The sequence below is a fragment of the Pinus tabuliformis genome, chromosome 2_2 (genome assembly GCF_031772625.1).
Source record: "Pinus tabuliformis cultivar Carrire ecotype Pingquan chromosome 2_2, CPIR1, whole genome shotgun sequence".
NCBI lineage: Eukaryota > Viridiplantae > Streptophyta > Pinopsida > Pinales > Pinaceae > Pinus > Pinus tabuliformis.
Window position 1 is genome coordinate 1,051,532,459 of NC_142300.1, and position 22,230 is coordinate 1,051,554,688.

Sequence of the window (22,230 nt, forward strand, 5' to 3'; positions counted from 1 at the left end):
CCTAAATAAGGTGAACAACGTATATCTGTGTCTCTCTTGTTTTATGCATTTTTGTATTTGTGTTTCCGCAATATGTTGCTTATTTCATTGCTTCGTTAATTAATTTCTAACCAGAATGAGGCAATAAAAGTACATAATGGAATCCCGAGGGCTCAAAACGATAGCATACTACGATAGCATAGGGCTCAAGAAAATAGCATACTATATGAACCCGGAATATGTGAAATAGGAGATTAATAAACTGGCATCGAGACGGTACCTTTTGGCGCTTCCTCGAATTTTAGCTGCACACGAACAGAGGACGATGATAGGCTGTGGCTTCAGTCACGCAAGGAGGGTGTGGTTGTAAACACATTGTCATGAGTCCAGAAAAATCAAAATAGAACTTTACATATTTACAACATTTTTGTAAACCAAAAATTTCTCCAGAATATTTCAAATTCTACAGTACATAATTTTTTTACATCTAAACATTGTGTTGGGCTTCTTTTGTGACGCCCACAATCTTACATCCTGTGGCTTCCGTCACGGTGCTTGCTTGGGTAAACTATGGCAGCCCACAAAAAAAGATTTATGGAATAAGAATTTAACTTTTATTCCGCCATTGTGTCTGTTGAGATGAGATTCTATACCATCCCATCTATGATTGTGTCTGTTGGGATGTGATAACATACCATCCCAACCTTGAAAGATGCGACGATATTCGTGAAAAGATTTGTGGAATAAGAACAACTTTCTGTCGCCATTCTTTCGGCGTGGATGGGATTTTATGCCATTCCCATCTCTGCATCTGTTTCTCTTTTGCTTTTTTTTGTTCGCTTGACTGGTCTGAGTTCTACCCAATAGTTCCCATGAAAGATGCCTTTTCTTTCAAAATTCCCATGTATTTCAGGTTGAATGTACCGATTCAGCCTCTCCATGTATTTCAGGTTGAATGTACCGATTCAGCCCCTCTCTCTCTATGTATATGTATATATTGCTCTATATTGCTCGGTTTCCGCCTGAAATCTCAGATTTAAGGTAGGTTTATGCCACATGAAGATAAATGGTCCTTACGGAGTTGAAGATGGCACATATTTCTCATTTTCCATGGCGAAAGGGAAGATAGTAGGCTTCCATGGTCGAAGTGGTGGTTGTTATTTAGATTGCATTGGCGTATATATCTCAAATTTACAAGCTCCAGCAATCTCAAAGGTACGGACATTTTTTTTTTAAATTTTAATAATGTACGTGTCATATGCATATAGGATGGATTTTAAAGAACTTTTTATTTTTATTAATTGATTTTTTTATACCGATTTTTTTCGAGGATTAGGTTGTTTTCTTTTAGCTTTATTAATTGGTCTTTATTAGGTTGTTTTCTTTTAGTTTTATTAATCAGGTTTTTTTGATTAGTTTTAATGGAAACACCAATTTATCTAAGTTTTCTAGTCTTTTATATAATTGTTATTAGATTTTTTAAATTTCTTATGAATGATTTTTTATCCAAAACTTTTCACATTAATTTTAGAGAAATCCAAAATTTATTAAAATAAGTATTCAAGTATTTTGTATTATTGTTATCAAATTAAGTATAATATTTAGTATAAAAAATTTCACACTTATTTTTAGAAAAAGTATTTGATGACTTCTTTTAGATTTATATTTAATATGTAATAGTTATAGGGATTTAAAGTATATCTTCGTACAATTTTAGGGTTTGGGAGATGAGTATTTTCTTTGATTTATATTTTTTTGGAATAAATTCTCGAATAAATACAATTTTTTAAATGAAAATTTTAAATAAATTTTCAATATGTCATTTTTCATGAGTATATAATTTTTTTTTCTTCTAATTAACTTTCAACATTTTGCATATTAGTTTTTATTAATGATCATATTTATTTTTAAATTTAACATAATGAGATGTTGGTTAAAGATCCACTAATTATCTTCAATTTCTAAAAATTAACATTTTTTTTCAACAAAAGAATAGAGGATATTAGCAAGCCAAGGAAGGTGTATGAATGGTTCTAACACATGGGAGGTGGAATGAGTGCACCCCTTGGAAACCTGTTTAAACATGTAGCTTGGAAGGGAACACATGAGAAAAGATGCATCACAAGCTAGAAGGAAGGAGAACCAACAGTCCAAAGTGATGGTTAAACCAACAACACATTTCAGTAAGGTTCATACATACATATACAAAAAGAGTCTATACATATATGCGTAAACAAACGGATACATATATCATTAGAGTAAACAAGTTAAATGAAATAAAATAACAACATATGCATGAAACGTGCTAGCTCTGTTATATTAAGAAGTGAAAGTTCCAATCATATAGTACAACAATGATGAACCACTAATCCCGATAATGGAACGTTACAGTTACTGCTACCTGCTTCTCCAAATAGATGTATTAGCTCTGCATTGTGGAGAAGCCAAGGCTCGGTACAATACTCTCCAAGATTTCTTTAAGATACACCTATCGGAAGATTGGCTTACCAAAAATCCATACAATAAGTTACAAGTTACTATAAATAGCAAAGGGTGGGGTGACCCTTGACATTCCCCTTTGTGACTGTCCATCTACACACATGAATCTTCAACTACTCTATGACTATTACATTCAACTATCAACACTTGAAGTTCCACTTTACAAGATGTTACATACAATATGCACATGTATCCATGTGAGACAAAATAGGCTTGAGCAAACCATGAAAGACATCACTATGACTCAGATAAGTGTGGGAAGACCAACTCTTCGAAATCCTCATGATGGTTGACAGTGGCAAACACATGCCAAGTTTGGTAGTCCGTGATGGTGTCCATGTACTATGTGGTGACATCTTTATGGAAACGAACTCTTGCCTCTGTTGCATCTGGGTACACTAATTTGGCTCCTCTGTCCAACTCGTTTCATAGCATGCGCATCATTGTCTTAAGTGCGGCTGGACCAGTGACATACTGATGCATGGTGTCTGCACTGATCTTCAAATCTGTGTTGGTTGCTATGCGCATCAACTAGTCAAAGTGCAAGTCCAACTCCTATCAGACTCGACCCTTTGTCTTTGCCTCGGTGAGTGTCCCAATAGATGGGATCGCATGCGCACACACAATAAAATCCAAACTTCTGAACAACCATGCATGGGAAGCCTACAAACTAGTGATGAGTTGTGGGAGTTCCTCATAGTGCCAGATCTGACTCTAGATGCATGCCTTTAACTCAACTGCCATGGACTTTAGCATCTTGGGCAAATATAACGGGGCTCCCTTGTATCTAATTTTCCCTGTTTGCGTGCGATTGACATTAGTATGCAAGTTTGACAAAATACATACTCTCCTAGCACAACACTGTTGCAAACCGCTGAGATGGACAACTGCCTTATGCACGGTACCAAATATGTAATACAATGTCCGCATGACTATCTCAAGGGACGATACTTCATCCAGTATCTCCTTCTTTATCTCCACTTTGGCGGATGCTGTAACAAGTTCTCCTCCCTTCTTCGCCGTCTATAACTCCTTAGCCATTCGCTCGTTCTCTGTTATCAAGAGGCGAACACTCAAGCTAGTGGCTTCAGCGTATGCTCTGGTAGCATCAACCAATGATGTTGGATGCTTGTGAACATCAAATACAATTATTCATTCCTCAAAATGCACAAGAGATGTGTGGACATCCAGAGTAGACACTCTGCGCAATTGCACAAATCTATGCTACGACTTGTCGAATGATATGTTGTGCATCTCTTCTTCCGGATTACCTCCAAGGATCTTAGTATCTCCTTGGTCGCTTGGGACTTTCTCTTCTTCCAGATCCAGTGAAGCTGGTGGGCTGACCTCTTGGTCGTAAGGGTCGACCTCTTGGTGGAATCTTCTTCCAATTCCTCCTCTATAGCAATTAAACCTAGTGGGAGAACTTCACCGTCAGGTCCGTAAAAGATTTATGGTGTTGATAAAGTTGAAGTTTCAATAGTTACTGATGTCTGAGGGGTAACCAGTTGATCATCTTCTAGTAAATTAACAACTTCTGAATGTTCAAATTCGAAGTCCAGATGTTTGGGTAAATGAACAGCAGTTTCAGAAGGAGGTTCCTGAACAACTTCAGGTTCAAATGTAACTTCTGTTTGAACTAGGATAGATTCTGGTTTAACTTCTAGTTGAACTAATTCAAGTTCAGTAGTACTTTCTTGTTGAGCAACTTCAATTTAAGGATCAACTTGTTGTTGAACAACATTGGTTACTATTTCACTAGGATCATTGCTAATGTCCTCATGTAATTATGAAACTTCTTCTTCAGAAATGAATGGGCCAGAAATAGTTGGAGTAACTGGAGTCTCAGTACTTGCCGAAATAGGTGATTAAGGTAATTTAGATGAAGAACTAGGATTTCTTGATGTACTAGACTCAGTTAAGCGGGACTGCTTTGTCTGAATTGATGTCACTTCAAGAGGCAAAGGCAATTTTATCGTTGTTCTCTGCGAACGACGAGATAGGGGTTGATGTTCCTCCATGATTGTTGATTAATTTTATTATCAAAAATGAAATCAACAAAAAGGGGTATACTAGGCAAAAGGTTTACCAAGCAACTGTGAACTGCAAAATACCTTCTGGAAAACCAAGAAGTACGAGTAGACAATCTCCTCGAATGTTGTGTTCAGTGTATCACAGTTTATAAGGCAGCCGACTTGGTTACTTCAGGATGGATATCAACCTATAGTTTTCCTCCCATATATACCTGAAGGTACGTGGAGGCCCGGTCTGTATAAGCATTGTCTAATGGCAAACCACATAGTGAGAGCATTCCTATATACTTGATGTACTGTAACGCTGCTATATATACCCGAAGGTACGTGGACAAGCTACGATATACTCACATACATGGAATGAGGTATCAATCTCGGGATGTATTGCAGACAAGTTAGCGACAACTGCTTTGTTTTACGATGTCGGAACACGTCTCTAGCCTAGAACCACTAAATGTTCTCATTAATGAAAATGCTCCATTAGGTAAATTGATGTTAATTTTAAGTTGATCTTGCTTAGAAATTTTCCTTTCAAGTTCACCACGTGATGTATTCTGAAATTCCTAGGAATGCAACTATCATGATAAGCATTATTTCCATTCAATTTAATAATGAAAATCCTAGCTACTTAGGGATAGATAAATCAAATTTCTTTTGATCAAAGATGAAAGAGCACAATCTAAATGCAATTTCCCTACACTATTCCTATCAGCACACTCAAACTTTTTCAATGCAACATGCATGTATTTCTTTTCGATTCCCTTAATGTGAATATGAACAAAAAGAAAATATGCACACATAATCAATTAATCTTTCATATGAACGAAGACTTTTATGACAATTCAAATTCAAAGGAAGAGAAGACTTTATGACACTTTCTTTCGAATGAAGATTAATCAATTATATCCTAACTTTGAATATTGATCGATAATGAAAAAGAAAACTTGAAGAAACATTAATCAATCCTACCAAATATGGGCTAGACCAGGAGATAAAAACTCATTTTCTGAGACATAACATTCATTGATCAATTAGCAAACAGTCAAACAGAGAAAATTTGGCCAAAAACTCTTTCCAAAGGTGGGAAACTGATCCTAGGAGGATTAGCGTAGCTCAGAGTAGGAGACAGTGCGCTTCAGAGCACTGTCCCTAAGCCAGGGATGCTCTGCAGTGCACTGTGTCCCTCACAAGCTTGTGCTGGTGATAGTAAGCCATTTCAAGAGGCATTTTGTCACAGTTTTGACCAATTTTTCAATGTAAACAACTGAATTACAATTGATGAACACAAATAAAGCCTACAAGGATGTCTTAGGAGGTGGATAAGCTACTAGGAAAGAGGATTCTTCCCTAGTGGAGTCGCTAATTTGTTTTGGAGAATTTAGCATCTACGGATAAACACTAATTCACTAGACAAGTAGTTGTTCCTAGAACAACAGTTTAAAGTGTTTTAGACTTTTCCTATAAACAATAGATAAGATGAGAAGATAGAAGGACTACCTACAGTTCCGCTTTCCTCTCATCTCCCTTGTATCGATTTCGTCGCTCCTTCCCGTACCTAATATGCTTGAGAAGTACCCTGTAAACACAATAGAAGACAAAAACCGATCAAAGCATACGATCCATTGAATATAAATGAAAGGAATTAGAAGCAATTCATACATATAAGCATTATGAAAAAACACAACATATGGAAAAAGGTTCAAACACTTTATTAGATAGGAGAAGGAATTACAACCATCAATGTATGATTCAAAGTCATTCCTCCAGCGTGGATCCCATCCACATCACATCAAAAGCAAGACAAGCTTGTGGCATCACATCATTTGCTCCAAGGTCAAGTCTCATAGCAGCATTATCTCCTTACCATTCAACATAATCTAGCCCTTGATCACTTAGATGAGTGGTCAATTTATAGGAAGATGAAGGAGGTTTTGTCATTAAAGGTGACATTAAATTGCCTTCCATACTTAGAATTAGTTCCATGGAGGAATGGATGAGAGGATAGGATGCTCCTTAACTCATTCCTCATCCATTTTCAAGCTCATAGGAGTTGATAAGACAGGGAAACTTCTAGATGACTCTAAAAGATAAGAATATTCCCCAAACCCTATGTGAATTTTGCTCATTCTCGCTTAGTGCAGGTGAAAGGAAGCCTAAGTGCTCTATATATCACCCTGGTAGTGGACTTAACTTCTCTGCAATGCACCTTCATAAGGGCTTACTTGTGCTGGCCCCTCTAGAGGCAATTTCTGGATGTCTTCAAGTCATGAAACTGTCTGGGAAGGAGGCATTCAAAGGGATGACTTGTTTAGGGCATGAAAAAACTAAATTTAGGGTTTGATGAACCCTAAAAAATTGATCTGAATTTTGGGATTTTATGTGCCCAAATGGATCTGTAACACGTTTCCACCAAGAAAATCTATCAAGCCTCCCGTTGGTCAACCAGAGTGTTTGGTCGAGCAAAGACCCCAGATGTGAGGTCTATTTGTGAATTCATACTAGGGAGGTCTCCTGAATGTTGGCGGGTCTGGCACCGTCAACATAATGGTATTCATGTTTGGTATGCCATTACATTTTACCATGATAAAATTTATTTTTTGTAAGGGTGGAAGGTAGCTCCATGTAAAGAAGTTAATCACCTTAACTACTACCATTCAAATGAAGGAATTGTACAATATGGATAAATAAAGCTTTGTCTCTGAGGTTTGGTGTACCAATGTGATGGAGGGAAAGGATGGGGATCTCAATCCAATAAGTGGATATCCTAGCCAGGTTAGTTGGTCCTTTATAATATTCAATGACTAGGATAATGCATCAGTCAAATTCGTGGGTAGATTGCACTGAAGGAATTCCTTATGGCATAATTATATAACTATGATCCAATTGTTAATGACATTTTTATACAATGACTTTAGGTCATATGGAATGGCAGAGTGGGCCAGGGAAAATTTTAGGGGCTAATATTCGCCCATGGGCTAATTTTCTATACTTTTTCCCAAAAAGAATATTCGTTAATTTCCATTTTTTTTGTAAAAATAGTTCGTCCAAGTTTTATAGAATGAAATTATTTTACCCTAAAAATTGCCAAAAAATTATATATAAACTATATAAAAATATTATAAATTTCAATATTTTACAAAAATATCTCCAAACATTTTATAGATTTCATATTATGGACTAGTGGGATATGCCAAGGTTTCTAAACTTTAAGATAAATTTCCATCCTTAAAATTCCCCTGGAGTGGGCCCTCGTCAATGACCCTTGAACCATCTGTTGAGATCATATCAATGACATTGGTTCCTTCAAACGATCATGAATCACATCATATCACAACATGCATGATAGTTAGAGTTAAATATTTGGTTACACATAGTACATTTCGAAGACAAGGATAAAAGATAAACTGAGTTATGAAATCGGTAAATCTCCAAGCCTTATTATTACACTCAAATAATAGTCTTTGATAGTATTTAAGAGCTTTTAGAATAGAAATGATCTCTATAACATAATTATGAATATTTACAGGTAGGGAATAATGATACTTACAAGGGGGGTCTGCAACTGGAGCTAGGATTGAAGTTGGCGCTAGGGTTTTGACTTCGACAACCATGGTGGGACACGTAGGGGGGAGTGTGGCTCCCTCCTACAGTTAGGTAGTTACAGGCAAAAATTAGGAAGCAGGAAAGCAACACTTTAAAAAACCTCTGGAAAAGGCAGTAGAAGCGAGAGGCAAAGGAACATTGGAAAGAAACGGACTTCATGAACAAGAAGGGGACAAGCAAGAAACAAATAAGGAGAAGGAGAATGAAGGCAGCTATGGAAAACATCCTTCCATAAGGACAACGGGGGTCTGCAAACCCAAGTCGAGTACCATTCCATGGGTCATATTGAGTGATCCTGTGCTTCAAGCACATAGGGATCATATGACGGAACATGCGATCATATGAAAATTTATGGGGTTATGGCCAACGGAAAGGGTGGTACATATCTAGATAAGGAGTTGTTGGAAGCCAAAGGAGGAAATACACATAAATCTGGGCTCTAAGGGCTTCTTCACAGTGGTGTTCACGAGCCTAGAGGATAAGTATAGAGTGTTCGAAGGAGGTCCATATTTCTATGCTGCGACAAGACTACATGCGGCTATGGATGTTGAACTTTGTCCTGGAGCGTGAAACCTTCACGTCATTACTGGTATGGATTATACTTTACTCCCTCCCTCTGGATTATTGGCTACCAGAATCTCTGAAAGCAATAGGCAATAAGCTGGGGCATTTTCTAAAGATCTCAGCGGCGACTCTAAAAGGAAAATATGCCTCCTTTGCTTGGATCTGTGTGGAAATGAACTTATCTGGAGCTCTTCTGGAAGCAATAATTCTAGAGGTGTATGATGAAGAATGGGTGTAGACTATGGACTATGAGCACATCCCATTTAGGTGTCACAAATTCCATGAACATGGGCATTTATTCAGAGACTGCCCAACAAACAATATGGAAGGAAATGAGAAAACTACTAAGGATAAGAATCATGAGGTTTTCACCAAGGTTGGGAGAAAATGGAAAGGTGGTAAATGTCCACAAAATAAGATGAATGAGGATAGATATTCAAGACACAATCGGTTCAAAATCTTAGAGGAAGAAGAGGGGAACAAGGAAACAGTCCAAGATATGGAAAACATAATCAATGAAAAGGAAAAGGAAGATAGCATGGAGGATATCACGGTGGATAACCAGCAAAAGGATGATCTACCGAGCTGCATGGAGATAAGTAGGGACCAGGAAATGACTACAAGTGAAGTGGGAATGGAGGACTATGAGCTACAGGAAATTCTAGATAAAGAAAATCTATATCTAGAAAAAATTCTGGAAAAAAGGACAACCATAGGAATGGACTCCCTGCTGAAAGAGGACTATGATAGGGTACAACAACGCTTTTTATGGAGATCACAACCAAAGGGAGCTGGAGTCAAAAGAAAACATGAAATTCAAGAGCACAGTGGGGTCATAATGATGGAAAATGTACAGGCACAATCGTCAAAGAACTCAAGAAGGAAAAGAGGAAGAAAAAGATAGAATGAGTTGCTCAACGAATGTGGGAAACTACTAATTAACTCAGGTAAGATGAAAGATCTTACCAGTTACTCCTTTAATAACCTTTCTTAATGAAGCTCACAACCTGGAATATCAGAGGCATAGGAAATAAAAGGAAACAAAGGACTCTTAGTAATAGAATCAAAGAAGAAAAACCAGATATGATTTTTATTCAGGAGACAAAATGTTCGATGGAGAAGATTAGAGAAATTCATAATAAGTGGCTAATCAGATATGAGTATCTAGAGGTTAAGGCAAACAACTTGGCAGGGGGGATTCTCACGCTGTGGGATCCACAGAAATTTGGGATCCTAGACGCTGAAGCATCCAGGAACTATCTTTCTATGGTTTGTCAACCTATAGGTGATAAGGAAGTATACATGATTACAAATGTTTATGGACCACAAAAGCAAGCAGACAAACTCAAGCTTCTCATCTCCCTTGAGGATCTTAGAGCAAGACACCCCAATATGCCCTGGATTGTTGCAGGAGATTTCAATATGATAAGATCTCTCTCAGAGAAAAAAGGAGGTATTAGACAGCTAGGAAGAGATTCCTTGGCCTTTCAGAATTTTATAATGAACATGGGACTAGTGGACACTGAAATAATAAATGGAACCTACACCTCGAACAACAAGAGGGGAGGAGCTTCTCAAGTTGCCTCCAAACTTGATAGATTTATTATTTCAGAGGACTTTCTTCTCTTTGGCCCAACAATGACAACTTCTATTCTACCCTTTGGAGGATCGGATCACTGGCCTGTACAGCTAGAAGCCACTTTTATGGGCACACGCAGAAACAGACCTTTCATGTTTGAAAATGCCTGGCTATCTCACCCTAAATTCATCTTTAATATTGAAAAATGGTAGAGAGAAGATATGAACATTCAAGGCACTAAAATGTTTATGCTCCATCAGAGACTCAAATACATCAAATCCAAACTTAAAGAATGGAACAAAAAGGAATTTGGTGACATCTTCAAAGATAAAAAAGAAGTTGAGCAAAAGCTACAAGAGATTAATCAAATAAACATCATAGATGGATTTACCGAGGAGCGGCTAAAGCTTACTGACTCTTTGCAGGAAGAATGGGAAGAGAGATGCTTGCAAGAGGAAATTTTCTGGCGGTAGAAATCAAGGATATAGTGGATTAGGGAGGGAGAAAGAAATACAAATTTTTTTCATAAATCCACCATGGCTCACAAGGCACATAACAGAATCACTGAGCTCAAAGATTCTCAAGGAATAGAGCTTGTATCTCACAATGATATGGAATCAGTCCTTGTCTAACACTTCCTTAGTATAGCAGAGGAACCCTTGGAGGACAGATCCAGGTTCATTGAATAATTCACTCAATATATCCCTCAGTTGTTCACTAGAGAAGATAACCATAATCTTAACAAGCCAGTGTCGGAAGAGGAGGTCAACAGAGCGATCAATGAAATGAAAAATGGAAAAGCCCCAAGCCCGGATGGGTTCAATGTGGACTTTTTCAAAGCCTACTGGGAAATTGTCAGACAGGATATCCTTGAGGTTGTGGAAGACTCAAGAAAATCTAAAAAGGTTTTGAAGGCTCTTAATGCTTCCTTCATAACTCTGATCCCAAAACAGGAAAATTCCATGACTCCGGATGGTTTTAGATCCATAGCCTTTTGTAATGTGGTGTACAAAATCATTTCCAAAGTGATAGCTAATAGACTCAAGCCCCTTCCACCATCTGTCATCTCGGAGGAGCGAACAGGCTATGTGGAAGGAAGACAAATCCTCAACAACATCATCCAAGCACATGAGGTGGTACACTCTCTCAAAGGTAACAAACAATCTGGTATGATCATTTAGTTGGACCTAGCGAAAGCCTATGACAATCTAAGTTGGTCTTATATAAGAGCAATTCTAAGGGCCTATGGCTTCGACCAAAATTGGATAAGATGGGTTATGGCACTCATCACCATGACCAGTTTCTCTACACTACTCAATGTAGCTCCATCAAGAACCTTCACACCATCCAGAGGTCTCAGATAGGGAGATCCACTCTCACCTTTGCTTTTCGTTCTCATGATGGAAGGGCTAGGTAGAGCGTTCAAAGTGGCAAATGCTGAAGGACGAATCCATGGTATCAAACTCATCGAAGATGGAGCGGAAAATATGCATCAACAATTTGTGGATGATACTATGCTACAGGGTATACCCACAGTTAGGGAAGCCAGAGAGATCAAACATATCTTGGATGACTTTTCTGTGGCAGCAGGCATAGAGGTAAGCCTCAACAAATCCAAAGTTTTTTTCTTTAACACCAATATTGCTATTTAGAGAAATATTACTAGAATTCTTAGGTTTCAAAGGGAACAGCTACCTTCCAAGTATCTAGGCATACCTCTTACAGATAAACCTTTCAGCAAGAGTGTGTGGGAGCCAACAATTAACAAACTTCAGGACAAGGTCAGAAAATGGACACATAGGTCACTAAATTTGGTAGGGTTCTTGGTGCTCACACAAGCAGTCTTGTAGGAAATTCCCATTTTCATGTTCTCGTCTCTTCCTGCTCCTAAAGGTATTAAGCAACAGATTAGGAGTATACAAACGGATTTTCTGTGGGGTAGAGGTGAAGAGAAAAAGAGGTGGGCTTTAGTAGCCTAGGACAAGATTTGCAAGCCCAAAAACCATGGTAGCTTGGGCCTTCATGACCCTGAAACCCTTGGTAGAGTTTCGGGAGCCAAACTTTGGTGGAGATGGATTAAGGAATCGACAACTCCCTGGGTTAAGCTGTGGAAACAAAAATGTGCCAAGTATTGGCAGGAGAAGGATCACATTAGAATGTCAAGGCAAATCAAGGGCTCCCATATTTGGAATTTGGCCTGGGAGAATAAAAGTATTGTTCAGCAACATAGCTTCTAGGAAATTCGAGCAGGGAACCCAGCAAGATTCTGGGAGGACAAGTAGCAACAGGAACCCAACCTATATAAGGATGAATTAGCAGCTCTCAAGAGAGACACAGATAATAAAGGGCTGATTATGGTTAAAGATTTCTTGGAACAAGATAGGGATAATGGATAATGGAGGAATTGGAAGGATCTGGGCCACAGTGATGACAGTCCTTTGAAGGCCTTGGGAAGAATACTCACCCAGGAGCTAGTGCATAGAAAGATTTTGGTATCCTCCTTACTTGACCAATTAAGATGGGGAAAGAACACTGAAGGCAACTTTAACCTCAAAGAAGCTAAACAGGAAGTAACATAATTTAACTATCCGAATGCTGATCTAGTCTGGAAGAAACTATGGCAAAGCCCCCACTGGATGAAGATAAAGTTGTTCATCTGGTTAGTATATCAAAGGAAAATCTTAACCTGGGAGAATCTAAAAAAAAAGGCTTTATTGGCCCCTCCCAATGTTACCTCTGTGGCTCTCAAGAGGAGACAATGGATCATCTTCTCAACCTCTATCCTTTCACATCAAATGTATGGGACTGGGTGGCCTCAATCTTTAGGCAAATAAATAATGACAGTCTCAGCATATCCAATACTTTGAAGAACTAGCAGGCAAATTTCTCAGGGAATGAAATCATTAATAAAGCCTGGATTTTGGTACCAGGCTTTGTTATCTGGAATGTTTGGAAAGAGCGCAACAATTGGATCTTCAAAAATAGAGCAAGAGAGCCCCAACACATTATTGCCCAAATTTTGAGGCAGCTTAAAGACACGATAAGAAGCCTGTTGCGGAATCTTCCTAAGGATCCTCCTCTACCCCAAGAGGTGATCATTATTACACATTTGGGTGTCCAATCCATAAACCCACAAGGCTTAATCAAGGGAGTAAGCCAAATTAATTCAAATATTAATATTTGGAAGCCTCCTCCTCATGGCTTTCTAAAGGTTAATATAGACAGAGCTTCTAAAGGCAATCCAGGGTTGGCCGGCTTTGGAGGGGCTATAAGAGATGAAAAGGGTTAGATAAAGAAGATCTTTCATGGCCACTTGGGCAAGGCTACTAACGACATGGTGGAGTTCATGGCACTAGAACAAGGCTTGGAAATTTTGTTAGATTCTAATTTTCATAATGTGATCATTGAAGCAGATTCGGAATTGATTATTAGAGCGGCCAAGAAAATATGTAATGGTACTTCTCCAGATAAAGTATCAAAGCACTAGAGGCTTTTGCAGGTCTTTCACCGTATCCACTCCCACCTGCAAACCTTAAAAACTGTCAGCTTTGTCCATGTGAAGAGGAAAGCTAACATGTTAGCAGATCGCTTGGCGAACGAGGGAGTCACCGACATGGATAGGGATTCTCGGTATGAATGGGATCTAGTACCCCCAGGCAAACTATTGAAGGACTGTCTCTATTTGGCGGAAAAAAATATAGAGCTATGGATTCACAGGAAGGACTGAGATGGTATAGAAGATAGGAGGGAGGATAGGGTACCCTACACTGTCAGCCCTCTTTGGGTATGGGTCGCAGCCCACAGCGCAATATTCCTTCGAACCCTCTATGGAAGTACTATAGGTTGGGTCGTCCATGGAACAAAACATTATGTGGAAATTTTGATGGTGTTTTGGGTTGGACAACGATTTTGGGAGGATGACACAAGAACCATCTGATGCACGAGATCAATGGCTATTGCTTGCTGAAGAGCATGGTAGTTATTCTGCGAGGTTTTCTTTTCTAAAACCATAAGAGGTTTATCGGGTGGGGTCTAAGTGGTATCGGGTTTCTTTGAGGAAGGCTTTGATTCCACTCGTCATGCGACACGTAGTAGGGAGAGGTGAAAGAATACTGCTCTTATCAAATGGTTATCCCTCGTGTGACTTATCCACCCGATATCTCCGTAAACCATTGGATCCTCGGCGGGAGATCAACGGTGTATGTTTGATCGTGCAAGTTAGCTTAGTGTCTCGGACTCGGAAAAAGTTTAGAGGGCTGGAATAAAGTTTATGCTGGGTCCGTAAGAAAGGTTTGGTGTGGGTTGTGGTGGGCCCGCGATAAGGGCATGTCCTATGGATACAGACAGGTCGGTTCGGGTGGTGTGCGGCTCTACAAGCTCAATGAAGGTTCTTGTTGGTCTACTGTTTTGGAAGTCTGGTGGACCCCCACTTGTGACTTCGGTTGAGGGCTCAAACTCTTTCAGTGCTAGACAGCATGACTAGATGGTCTACTGCTTGCCTGTTGTCCAGAGAAAATGGATGTAACTCACCGGTTGTCTTGTTAGGACTTCACATGGTTTTGGATGCGTGGTTCGGTACTTTGTCTACACAGCTGCCTGTTGAACTCTCACGGAGCTGGTGCGGCAACTTGTAAATTATGTATTATTGACTAGATTAATAGAAGGTCCTACTCTTACCTGATTAAAAAAAAAAAAAAAAAAGTTATAGGTAAAATTGTGGATAAGACAGATTTGTAATGCATTTACTTGTTCGTTGGTAGATATTCTTGAGGAATTCTAGATTTTCAAAAACATACAGACATTGTGCCCAAAGTTTAAAGGCATATGCTCTACAATTCTAGCTACCTCACAAGGAGGCTCCATCCCTAGTAGGAGTTGAATGTTGTAGCCCATTCTGACCCTCCTTAAAATTGAGCTACCTCTTTAAATTCTGCCTCACATATATCTTTATCTTGATTAATACTTTACTTATTCTATCTATCGTAAGAAAAAATCATTATCCTAACCTACATTTTACATTTAATCTCTCCCTTAACCTTTTTAAAGATAAATCAAAATCACTCTCCTCTTGAATCATTGTAGCCTAAGCATGATGATCACATATAAACATACAAACATGTATCATTAACATTAGTCTAGGAAATGATTAAATTATTAGCATTACTAACTAAATATCATCTTAATAGTTATTAATAACTAATGTTGTCCACAACAAGTGGGGTAAGTGTCAAAAAAGGGGGGAATGATGTACACAAAAGGTGGAATATATAAGAAATGCATTATGATTATGTTAACACACATTCTTTAATTAACACTCGTATTAACTATGCTAAATTATAACAATTTAATCTTATTCAAGTAAACATCACTAGAAAATATGTCATCATATGCTCATGCGTAGCTTAATGGAGTCCAAAGGGGTCACAATATAATGAGGGCCTACAAAACAATAATAATGTAAGCGCTCAACAATAACAATAGTGGGTTTCTATGGGGAAAACAATAACAATATTGGGGTTACACTAGTATTATAGAGGGTCACCTACGCAAAGGTAGTGCTTTATAACATGTTCTACGAAGTAAGTGACCAATGTTAAAATATGTGTTGCTGAGAACAAAGGGCACCTTATAGAGGCTAGAGAAAATGGTCACTTTGTTAGGCACACATCACCATGACCCATGTTACAATGTGTGTTGTTGAGAAAAAGGGCCACGTTATAGAGACTAGAGAAAATCATCACTTTGTTAGGCACACATCACCCTGGGATACACCTCTGTATCCAACTATGATTCTACTACCAATCCATGTTGACATCAAGGAGAACAAACTAGCCATAATGCCAACACTTTGATTTTTAATTTGGAATTGATGCCTAACATTTAAAACAATATTAATAACAAAAATATATTTATATATGGGTCATAAATAAAATATTTAAAGCAAGTAAAAATATTTCAAAATTAATTACGTATAATATATACAGAGGAATTGAAATAGAAGATTTCCCATTACACTCATAAGTGCTCTCTAGATCCCAATATGAAAGAAATATATAACTGAATTCGTTGTACTCGAAAGCAAATTATCAACAACAAAAAAATATTTCAAAGACAATATTTCCCTACACACATTAGAGTTAAAACATTTCAATTGTGTGTTATTAGTCCCTGCCGGGGACTATAAGCGATCGATAGATCGCTGACTTTGGGTTGACCGCGGCGATATTGGGAAATATTTGGGCGTTTTCCTAAGTGAGAATAAGGTTTACGGGGCGGCAACGGTTGGGGGTCTTATTACGCGCTTCGCATGGTTCGAGGCGAGTGGCACGTGGCGCGCGTGAGGGGCACGTGGTTGCATGCGGTCTGGTGGTGTGATCGGCGGCCAGGTGTCCGTCCTCGAGATGCTGGAAGCCATGGGGTGTGTTTTAGTGTGTTCGCGGCATTTGAGTTGGTATTGTTCTGTGCGATGTTTGGTCTGCGGTAGAGGTCCTGCCTGCCCGGGTATTGTTGCTTGCAGTCTGTGCGATTTTTCGTCTGTCGTGGAGTTGCTGCCTGCTGGGTGTGGCTTTGGTGAGTTCGGCGATGGCATTCTGGTTTGCCTTCTGGTTAGATACTGAGGGTTTCTCTTACGTGCATGCAAGAGTCCATGGTTAGTTGAACGTTATAAGTTAATGGCATTCTGGTTGAATACCGAGGGTTTGTCTTGGCTGTCGTCGGCATGCGGTATGGTGGTCTGATCGGCGGCCAGCTGTTCGTGCTCGACATGCTGGCTTGGGTTTTACTGTCTTCGCGGCCTTTGGGGTTTACTGTCTTCGCGGCCTTTGGGTTGGTATTGTTACTTGCTTGTTTAGCTCTGCAGTCTGTGCGATTTTTCGTCTGCGGTGAAGTTCCTGCCTGCTCGGGTATTGTTAGTTGCTTGTTTAGCTCTGCAGTCTGTGCGATTTGTCATCTGCGGTGGGGTTCCTGTCTGCTCGGTGTGACTTTGGTAAGTTATTCTGGTTAAATATTCAGGGTTTCTGTTACCTGCATGCAAGAGTCCATTGCTATTTGGGTTTTGCCCTGTTCGCGGCCTTTGGGTTATTATGATTACTTGGTTGTTTAGGTGCGCGCTCTGTGCGATTTTTGCTTTCTATTTGTTCTATTGTGTGCGGTGAAAACACAATGCGGTTCCTGCCTGTTGTGTTAGCTGCATGCAAGAGTCCATGGCTGTTTGGGCATTATAAGTTAATGGAATTGTGGTTGAATACTGAGGTTTTGTCTTAGCTGCATGGGCTTTATGCAAATTTGGGTAAATGTCTGCGTGAAGCTATGATTGTTAGTTGTATTGTTTAGAGGTTAAGTTCGGCTACTGCATTATAAGTTAATGGCATTTGAATTATTGTTGTGAATACTCAGTGTTTGTCTTCTGGTTGAATAGTGGGGTTTTGTGTTACGTGCATGCAAGTGTCCATGGTTATTTGAGCATTTTAAGTTAATGGCATTCTGGTTCGAGGCGAATGGCACGTGGCGCGCGTGAGGGGCACGTGGTTGCATGCGGTCTGGTGGTGTGATCGGCGGCCAGGTGTCCGTCCTCGAGATGCTGGAAGCCATGGGGTGTGTTTTAGTGTGTTCGCGGCATTTGGGTTGGTATTGTTCTGTGCGATGTTTCGTCTGCGGTAGAGGTCCTGCCTGCCCGGGTATTGTTGCTTGCAGTCTGTGCGATTTTTCGTCTGTGGTGGAGTTCCTGCCTGCTCGGTGTGGCTTTGGTGAGTTCGGCAATGGCATTCTGGTTGAATACTGAGGGTTTGCCTTCTGGTTACATACTGGGGGTTTCTCTTACATGCATGCAAGAGTCCATGGTTAGTTGAACGTTATAAGTTAATGGCATTTTGGTTGAATACTGAGGGTTTGTCTTGGCTGTCGTCGGCATGCGGTATGGTGGTCTGATCCGCGGCCAGCTGTTCCTGCTCGACATGCTGGAAAGTTCGGCTTGGGTTTTACTGTCTTCGCGGCCTTTGGGTTGGTATTGTTATTTGCTTGTTTAGCTCTCCAGTCTGTGCGATTTTTCGTCTGCGGTGAAGTTCCTGCCTGCTCGGGTATTGTTAGTTGCTTGTTTAGCTCTGCAGTCTGTGCGATTTGTCATCTGCGGTGGGGTTCCTGTCTGCTCGGTGTGACTTTGGTAAGTTATTCTGGTTAAATATTCAGGGTTTCTGTTACCTGCATGCAAGAGTCCATTGCTATTTGGGTTTTACCCTGTTCGCGGCCTTTGGGTTATTATGATTACTTGGTTGTTTAGCTGCGCGGTCTGTGCGATTTTTCCTTTCTATTTGTTCTATTGTGTGCGGTGAAAACACAATGCGGTTCCTGCCTGTTGTGTTAGTTGCATGCAAGAGTCCATGGCTGTTTGGGCATTATAAGTTAATGGAATTGTGGTTGAATGCTGAGGTTTTGTCTTAGCTGCATGGGTTTTATGCAAATTTGGGTAAATGTCTGCGCCAAGCTATGATTGTTAGTTGTATTGTTTAGAGGTTAAGTTCGGCTACTGCATTATAAGTTAATGGCATTTGGATTATTATTGTGAATACTCAGGGTTTGTCTTCTGGTTGAATACTGGGGTTTTGTCTTACGTGCATGCAAGTGTCCATGGTTATTTGAGCATTTTAAGTTAATGGCATTCTGGTTCAATACTGAGGTTTTGTCCATGGGTTGACGGACGGGATTTTTGCAAACATTTGGCATATTTCCTAAGTCGAACTAAGCTTTACGGGGCGGAAACGGTTGGGGGTCTTATTGCGTGCTTCGCATGGTTCGAGGCGAATGGCACGTGGCGCGCGAGGGGCACGTGGTTGCATGCGGTCTGGTGGTCTGATCGGCGGCCAGGTGTCCGTCCTCGAGATGCTGGAATGTTCGCCTTGTGTTTTACTGTCTTCGCGGCATTCGGGTTGGTATTGTTACTTGCTTCTTTAGCTGTGCAGTCTGTGCGATGTTTGGTCTGCGGTAGAGTTGCTGCGCTAAATGTCTGCGTGAAGCTATGATTCTTAGTTGTATTGTTTAGAGGTTAAGTTCGGCTGCTGCATTATAAGTTAATGGCATTTGGATTATTATTGTGAATACTGAGGGTTTGTCTTCTGGTTGAATACTGGCGTTTTGTCTTGCATGCATGCAAGTGTCCATGGTTATTTGAGCATTATAAGTTAATGGCATTCTGGTTGAATAGTGACGGTTTGTCTTAGCTGTGGTCGGCATGCGCTGTGGTGGTCTCGTCGGCGGCCAGCTGTTGCTCGTCGACATGCTGGAAAGTTCGGCTTGGGTTTTAGTATGTTCGCGGCCTTTGGGTTTTACTGTCTTCGCGGCCTTTGGATTGGTATTGTTAGTTGCTTGTTTAGCTTTGCACTCTGTTCGATTTTTCGTCTGCGGTGGAGTTCCTGCGTGCTCGGGTATTGTTCCTTGGTTGTTTAGCTCTGCAGTCTGTGCGATTTTTCGTGTGCGCTGGGGTTCCTGCTTGCTGGTTGTGCCTTTCGTAAGTTCGGCTTCTCTATGGCAATCTGGTTAAATACTGAGCATTTCTGTTATGTGCATGCAACAGTTCATGGTTATTTGGCTTTTGCCCTGTTCGCGGCTTTGGGTTGTTATTGTTACTTGGTTCTTTAGCTGTGCGGTCTGTGCGATTTTTGTTTTGTATTTGTTATATTGTCTGCGCTGAAAACACAATGCGGTTCCTGCCTGCTCTGAGGATTGCTGTTACCTGCATGCAGGAGTCCATGGTTATTTGAGCATTATAAGTTAATGGCATTCTGGTTGAATACTGAGGGCTTGTCTTAGCTACATGGGTTTTATGGAAATTTCGGTAAATGTCTGCGTGAAGCTGTGATTCTTAGTTGTATTGTTTACACGTTAAGTTCGGCTACTGCATTATAAGTTAATGGCATTTGGATTATTATTGTTGCTTGGTTGTTTAGCTCTGCGGTCTCTGCGATTTTTCCTTTGTATTTGTTGTATTGTCTGCGGTCAAAACACAATGCGGTTCCTGGCTGTTCGGTTAACTCTATCGCAAACGTTTGGTTGCGGTTGTGTTGTTCCAGGTGCAGCTTCTATCGCTCGACTGTGTGCTGTCGCTTTGGTAAGTTGAGCTACTGCATTATAAGTTAATAGCATTCTGGTTAAATACTGAGGGTTTCTGTTACTTGGATGCAAGAGTGCATGGTTATTTCAGCATTATAAGTTAATGGCATTCTGGTTCAATAGTCAGGGTTTGTCTTAGTTGCATGGGCTTTATGGAAATTTGGCTAAATGTCTGCGTGAAGCTGTGATTCTTGGTTGTATTGTTTAGAGGTTAAGTTCGGCTACTGCATTATAAGTTAATGGCATTCTGGTTAAATACTAAGAGTTTCTGTTACCTGCATGCAACAGTCCATGGTTATTTGAGCATTATAAGTTAGTGGCATTCTGGTTGAATACTGAGGGTTTTGTGTGCAGACTTCGTTAACCAATTACGTCATTTGCACATTTTCTCATGGTAGTGGCATAGGCTGCGTTGTGCATGCATATGCTCTAGAGGAGAAGGAATTCGAACGCTCAACTTCGTTGCAGGTACGGTGTTATTCTACTAATTGCATTTTGTCAATTTTTGTATTGCTTGCTTTTTGTCGATTTGTTAGTGTTTTAATTTTTGCGTTGTGTAGGTTTATGGTCCAGTTACTCTAGGTTTATAGTCCACTTACTCCGTCATCCCTGCCAGGGACTATATGCGATTGATAGATTGCTGACTTTGGGTTGACCGATGCGGTTGCTGGCTGCCGTGATACTATGGGTTTCTGTTAGCTGCATAGGTTTTATGGAAAATTCTGTAAATGTGGGTTTCAGCCACAATGTTGCTTCGTTATCATTTGAACCGAGTGGACCTGGGCGAAGCTATGGTTCTTGGTACAGATTGAGTCGCAGTATTTTGTAGTTTGAACTGTTTTTGCACATGAACATCTAAATAAATTGCAGATTTTGAACTGTTTGAAATGTTAAAATATTGAAGATTGCAGTCTGTTTTGTAACTGCACGGTTTCCTATCTTAGGCGTGTATTCAACGTTTTTCGCTCGTATAATTTATGTATATGTTTGCTTTGGTCCTTAATGTTTGTTCAGGTCTGTAATTCTGTTATGGATGTATGAATATTCGACTCTGATATTACTGCTAGAACGCAAGGTTTCTTTGTTAACAACTTTGTTAAGTTCATTTAGTTAGTGTTAAGTTCATTTGCTTTGTTAACAAGTGCTGAATTCAAGGTTTGCTATATTGGTACTAGATGTTGTTCGTTTGTTGTTGCTTATATATTGGATGAAATGTTTCGTTTGCAAAAATTATAAGCTTTTCTATGATACTGAGGGTTTCTGTTACCTGCATGGGTTTTATGGAAATTCCCGTAAATGTCAGTTTCGAGCACCATGTGACTTCCTTGTCATTTGGGCTGAGATGGCCTAGGTGAAGCTGTGGTTCTTGGTACAGGCTCTGTTGTGCATGAATTTGTCTAGACGAGAAGCAATTTGAATACTCGGCTTTGTTCCAGGTACGGTGTTATTCGACTAATTGCTTTTTGTCAATTTTTGTATTAATTGCTTTTTGTGAATTTGTTAGGGTTTTAATTTTTGCATTGTGTAGGTTTATGGTTCAGTTACTCTAGATTTATAGTCGAGTTGCTCTGTGATTGTTTTAAAAAACATAGATATTTAAGCTGTATTCAGTCATTGAGATCTTTTCTGTCATTCAATTATATTGGAATTCAAATCTGAAATTGTCATTGTTTATTTTGTGTTTACATTAATATTAATATTAATATTATCAATTGTTATAATCATAACAACAATATTATTTGAGATGATCCCAACAAGTACAAGTTGAGTAATGCATGCAAGTAGCTTTGTATAATGATGAATCAAGACATTTTGTCTATTTAAACCTTAGATTAAAATGTCATGTTAGCTAGTTATAACCAGATTGGTTTT

The 22,230-nt window shown here is 39.6% G+C and overlaps 1 protein-coding gene across 1 annotated transcript; it reads left to right on the forward strand.

The window, feature by feature from the left end:
- The first annotated feature begins 399 nt into the window (after positions 1-399).
- On the forward strand, positions 400-21,288 carry LOC149196989 (jacalin-related lectin 3-like). The gene is made up of 3 exons (XM_089403821.1): positions 400-1,194; positions 20,713-20,826; positions 20,975-21,288. The coding sequence occupies exons 1-3, from the start codon at positions 1,036-1,038 to the stop codon at positions 21,011-21,013; spliced, it is 312 nt and encodes a 103-aa protein (XP_089259947.1). The 5' UTR covers positions 400-1,035; the 3' UTR covers positions 21,014-21,288.
- Positions 21,289-22,230: the final 942 nt, after the last annotated feature.